The sequence below is a fragment of the Salvia miltiorrhiza genome, chromosome 2, assembly GCF_028751815.1.
Source record: "Salvia miltiorrhiza cultivar Shanhuang (shh) chromosome 2, IMPLAD_Smil_shh, whole genome shotgun sequence".
Lineage (NCBI taxonomy): Eukaryota > Viridiplantae > Streptophyta > Magnoliopsida > Lamiales > Lamiaceae > Salvia > Salvia miltiorrhiza.
Window position 1 is genome coordinate 24783425 of NC_080388.1, and position 6130 is coordinate 24789554.

General features: G+C 34.1%; 1 protein-coding gene across 1 annotated transcript; it reads left to right on the forward strand.

Moving 5' to 3' along the window:
• The first annotated feature begins 1973 nt into the window (after window positions 1–1973).
• On the forward strand, window positions 1974–4300 carry LOC131007806 (uncharacterized). The gene is made up of 2 exons (XM_057934723.1): window positions 1974–3610; window positions 3696–4300. The coding sequence occupies exons 1-2, from the start codon at window positions 3380–3382 to the stop codon at window positions 4002–4004; spliced, it is 540 nt and encodes a 179-aa protein (XP_057790706.1). The 5' UTR covers window positions 1974–3379; the 3' UTR covers window positions 4005–4300.
• The last annotated feature ends 1830 nt before the right edge of the window (window positions 4301–6130 follow it).

Below are 6130 nucleotides of genomic sequence, written 5' to 3' on the forward strand. Positions count from 1 at the left end.
CTGATGCTCTAAGTAATTGGTTGTACATTCTTGTAAACTCGATAAAGAAAAGTAAATGAGGAAATGGACAATAAAGTGGGATGGATCCACATCATTTAAATTGCTTTGAAATTATCTTAATTTATTTTTATTTTTAGGTTAAGACATTATAAATGGGACAACCTAAAATGAAAATTGAGATGTTATTAATGAGCCGGAATGGGTATATATTTTACGATAGCATCCATATTTAAAAATCAATGTTTCACTTTTCCATGAATACGCGCACAAAGTATGATTCAATAATCAGTTACTTGAATGAGAGTACAGAGAAAGTACCAGTACATACATTTTTATGTTCAATTCTTAAAACTATTTAGCTGTAAATTAATTGGATGAGAATTTATAGAAAGTTCGTGTACACGTAATTATAATTTATAATATTAAAAAAATTACTATTATTTAATTAGTTAGTAGATATTATTGAGGAAGAATTTGTTAAATAAATTAAGATTCCTAAAACGCTATCATTTTATAATACTTGTGTAACGTCATATAAATAACTTTATAATATAAAACAAATAAATATGCATAATTTGAAAAATTAAAATATCATAATCAAGCAAAAAAATGGGAAACTGAAAAATGTTTGAATTAATTAGTTCGTTATCAATGCTTAGCCTATCATAATTTGCTCATACTAGTGTATAACCCGTCGATATTCGACAGGACTTTAAATTTTGATTTAAATTATTTATATTATTTTTATTAATTTAACTTGATGTAATAGAGTTTACGTTATATTAATTTCAACTATATTCGTCAATTAAATGTTTATTTTTTGCTAGAATAATAAAAATACTATTTTATATAAATTTTGTACAATTTTTTTATATTGACGGATAAAAATTAATTTAACATCTCATATGCCATATAAGCATCATCTCATCTCAACTCTATAAGACCAGAGGATCATCAAGAACTCGAAAGACAATGGAGTATTTAACTTTTGAACGCCAAACTTTTGAGGATTATCTCGTCTGGACTCTGAAACAATATATCTGACTTTTATGCGTCAATCGTTTGAACATCACTATTTGATACTTTAAATATCATAACTTATTTCTAAACATTATTTTCATTAGGAGTTTGAAAGACCAGGACTGACTTGTGAGATTATACAATCTGAAACTTATAAAATCATAACTAACTTTTAAATATCATCTTGTATGGAGCTTGAGAAATCATAACATGATTATGTGCATCATCTCATTTGGAGTTTAAAATACCATAACTAACTTCTAAGATGATAACTAACTTCTAAACATCATCTTGTATGGAGCTTGAAAAACCATAACAGAGTTATGTGCATCATCTCATTTGGAGCTTAAAATATAATAACTGAGTTTCAAACATCATTTCGTTTGGAGTTTGAACTAATAAAAGTGGCTAGTAAGCACCATCTTGTTTGAAGTTTGAAAGACCATAACTAAGTTTTGAGAATCATCTCGTCTAAGGCTTAAAGAAATTGAGACGAGATTCAAATTATATTATATCAATTTATTTAGTATTTCAATTGGTAAATTTTCATAAAAAAATCAATGTGTAATCTAACTTCTTAGGAAAAACAAAATTGTGCAATATATCTTATTTTATGACCAAATTAAAATGAAGAAATAATTTATTTAATTACAAGTATTTATTTTTAAAAAATTGAAATTAAATAATTTTTATGTAACCAAATAAATTTGATCAACTTAAATTGACAAAGCAATTCAAATTGTTCTAATCTCAATCATTCCACCAATTAAATGTGAGTTTTGGTTTAGAAAGTAAAAGTATCCTTTTATATAGGTTTTATTTTGGTGAAATCTCATAAAAAATCAATGTGGGATGAGAAGATTTAGATAAATAAGAATTAATAAATATGATTTTTTTTTTTGGAGAAATAGGATAGATACACTTGGTTTTTGTTTCTAGATACACTTCTTCTAGGTTTTAGCCAAAGATACACTTGGTTTTTGTTTATGTGTGCTATATGACACTTGTTTACTTGTATTTGGTGCCTTATAGATTTGCATTGTATCGGCTATGTTTGATTAATTGGTTGAACGTTGACTTAATTCATGTTATGTTCGTTGAATATATACGCCTATTGATATGATATTGTATGTTTTATTACAAATAGGTCAAATGGATGCTCAAGGTCGTGGCTTCCATCCAGCTGCACAATGTTTTTGTGGCTACAAACAAATGGTAGTTAAATGCGTGGGGAGGAACGCGCTGAATGTCAGCCGCTACTACTACAAATGGCCACTCAATGGCACACATCTGGATCACTTCTTTTGGTGTGACGAATATCTATTACAAAGAGGAGCAACTTCATTTTCTTATACGCCCCAACGAACTACCTCGTTCCCGCGAACTCAGCCAACTCAATCCGCTGCATCTGCAATCTAGCACTTTTGATTACCGCGAGCCACAAGTTCCAGAAAATGCTAGAGCGATTCGCGAAAATGAGCAAGAGAGTCATTTTATTTTATTGGCAATAATCTTCACCTTGCTTGGTTTTTTCATGGGGAAGCTTATGTGATATTTGCTCAAATTTTGTTGTTTGTGGTTGTTGCATTTTGAAACATGTTCTTTGTTATGACATTATATTGGGACTGCCTTTGCCACAAGTTCTTTATGATTATTGTACTTTTTTTGTCATATATTTGTTGTCTAAAAAATCATTTGTGAATTGATTTTTTTTAACAGAATTTGAATTTAATTAATTCACCATATTTGTGTTTCATTTGGTATATATTTGAATTAAATTGTTGGTAGTTGGATGAGATATGAATGTATAAGAAAAGTTCGTAATTAATTTTGGAGTCAACTCCTTTTTTGATATATACACAATGGGATGATTATCTGTGAAAATCCTAATCAATTAGAAGCCTTTGCTTCACAATATTTTCTTGCTAAAAGCCTTCATTCGTGCATTCCGAATTAATTGTCACTGATGGGAATAAATCCCAAGTTATTTCATGTTTTAAAATGGTTCAACCACCACCAAAATTCCATAAATGTGGCACGTCATTTGAGCTATTTGACTCCTCTATAAATTGTGTATGGAAAATGCAATCCTCACTTAGCACAATTTCTGTGGCGGCATAAGACGGAGCAGCTCGTTGCATCATGAAGTTCAATGAAATACCAGATCAATCTTGTTTCTTCTATAATAAGCTTTGGAAAAAAGAGATGGATCAAATGCTCCTAATGAAGATCCTAACGGTGGAAAAGGATGTTGGCATTATAGTGATTACTTAAATTATTTTTTTACTCTTGCATATATATTTTCTCACCAACAAATGCCCACTGATTTGCATGATGGCTCACCCTTCTTTTTTATTACATGTTAGACGGCAATGGTGTTCACAGTCCTCATGCAATCCTAATTGCCACCGCGGACCTCAATCGGGTGTTTAAAAAAACACTACGCTCCAGTGACATAAAGGATAGCCTGGTTGTGCTTAAGGGTCGGTATGAAACCCTCACAAAACTAATGAAAATGCCCGAAACCACTTGGGATCGAGCTGAGAATCGCGTGTATGCGGATGATATAGTTTGCGAGAAGATCTTTATGGTGCTTTGTTAATTCTTGGATTATGATGTTTATATGGTCATGTACTTCATTTTATTGACTTGCTCGTGTTGTTTATATGATATAGGAGAATGTGTGGGCTCAAGCTTATTACCGAGCGGGAGAGCCAGAGTACTATAGAATGTGCGCCTTGTTTGGCCGTAAGAACATCAAGATCGAGCATTCGCACGAGGTCATCAATATCAATTCATCAATAAACACTTTTCTACTTTCTGACGATGACGAAGTTACGTCTCTGGTGGTGAAGGATAAGGCTCCAATCCCAGTTAACCGAAAGCTGTTCCATGATGATGCCGAATCAAGCTACATCCCTCCCCATCAGGCGCTTGGAAACGTAAAATTGCCTTTTCTTGATCCTAAAAGCCGCTGCATTTGAGCATGCCACTGAACATACTGAGTCAAGTTCTTGCGCCAGTTGTTATCCACTTAAATAGAACATAAGCTTCATGATGAATGGTGTTTTTTGGACAATTTACTAAGCCTTATTTGATTTTGTTTTCTTTTTGATGTGTTGGTAGTGGCAGGTTGCATTCGGTTTCATGGTCCAATTTAGCACTTGGCTTTGTCTATGACCATGTTTTTTAAGTACTGAATATTATGGCGTCAAATGTTTGTGTTACTGATTTTATCAATTTATATGCAAAAGGCTTCTATATTGTTTCTCTATCCAAATGCTTGTTGCAATTGATTTATTTTTTCAGCTATTAAACAATCAACCAAAGCCACTAACAACAAGAAAAACACAAGTACAAAAGACAATAGCAGAAGTTAACAAAACAAAAGCATATTTGCAATAAGAACAACTTAAATGAGTCTACATCATAATTAAAAACTGCATTTAAATGGCAAAATACATAAGTCTAATGCCAAAACACCATAGGCTACTGCCAAATAACCAAGTCAAAAACCATAGTCTACTGCCCAAACAACCAAGCCAAAACTCAAAGTCTACTGCCCAAATAACTAAGACAAAAACCAACGTCTACTGCCAAAGCTAAAAACCAAAGTCCATAAACCAAAGAGAAACGAAGTTATTGACATACTAATTTGCTCCTGCCCTCAAGCAGACGCATCGCGTATGCCGGACGTGCCTCCGCCAACAGCCCCCGAAAAATCTCGAGGCTCTCCACTTTGTAGGCGAGGAGCTCACAAATGTCGAATTTCTCCTCCAACGAAAGCCCTGGAATATCTCCAAAATGCTCGAACACATCTTGCTTAGCCTTTCCCATGTCGAACTCATAACCAATGTCTTGAGTCTCTTATCAGTGGTACGATTAATTTCATGAAGAACCTCGCATACGACATTCATATCATCGTGTTTTACGCTTCCTTCTACCGACTACACCATTATCCGTGTCCTTGCTGCTCTTCCCATGGCTGGTTTGGCATACACTTTCTTCTACCATTTCAGGCTCCGGTATGTCATCGAGATTAACATGGTAATCCGATTCTGGAGTGTCACGGCCGGCCCTAATTAAGGATAATTAAGCCGGGGAAACCGTGACTAAGGGTGGGAGATTAGAAGCGGGGTAGAAAGGGGAATAATTAAATATGGAGGATCGCATTCTATCATTGTTAACAAAAGGAAAATTTATAATATAACGGAGGTTTAGTCATATTGACTCGAATAAACTAGTAAGTTCGGATAATTCCGACTTAGCCAAAATAACATACTCCCTCCGTCCCTGAAATGGCTTCCTCTTTGGGGACGGCACGGGTTTTAATGAAAAATTGTAAAGTGTATTGATAGTGGAGAAAAAATGATATAATTATTATTGGAAGTTGTGAAAAGTGTTATAATTAGTATTGGGAGTTGTGAAAAGTGAAAAGTAAGAATAAATAAAGTATTATTAGTGGTGAGGTAGGTGTCCAAAAATGGAAAAAAAGAAAGAGGAAGTTATTTGGGGGACGTCCCAAAATGGAAAAAGAGGAAGTTATTTTAGGGACGGAGGGAGTAATACTTCTGAGTACGCAGCGGAATAAGGTTCTGATTACATGTATGAAGACATGTATCCCCAGAGTTCATTAATACATAAGGATAAGACAAAAGACCTCGCTCGTCACTTCATCACCACCACCAGCTGCTCAACCTGCACATTTAGAAATATATGCAGGAATGAGTACAAAAGTACTCAGTGGGCACGTACGCCTAAGTATAAAAAAAAAATATACATGCTTCAAAATTGTAAATTGTCATGCCATCATAAATAGTACAGCAAGGGAGTTTTTCGCTAAAAAGGCCCAAGCTTACTAAATTCATTTGTGATTCTTAAAGTTCGTCTGCAAACTAAGTTCTCATAATCTATCATATCTGAAGCTGTGTGCTGGAGAGGTGGCCACCTCTCACAGACACTTGACCGGCCAACCCGCTCGATGACTCACGGTCACTGGTGTACACTAGCCCTGGCAGGATATCTATCAACTGCTCAGGACCCGAATTCGATTACATAACTTGGCAAAGCCACATCAGATAGATATCATACTGAAATTGAAACATTTTAT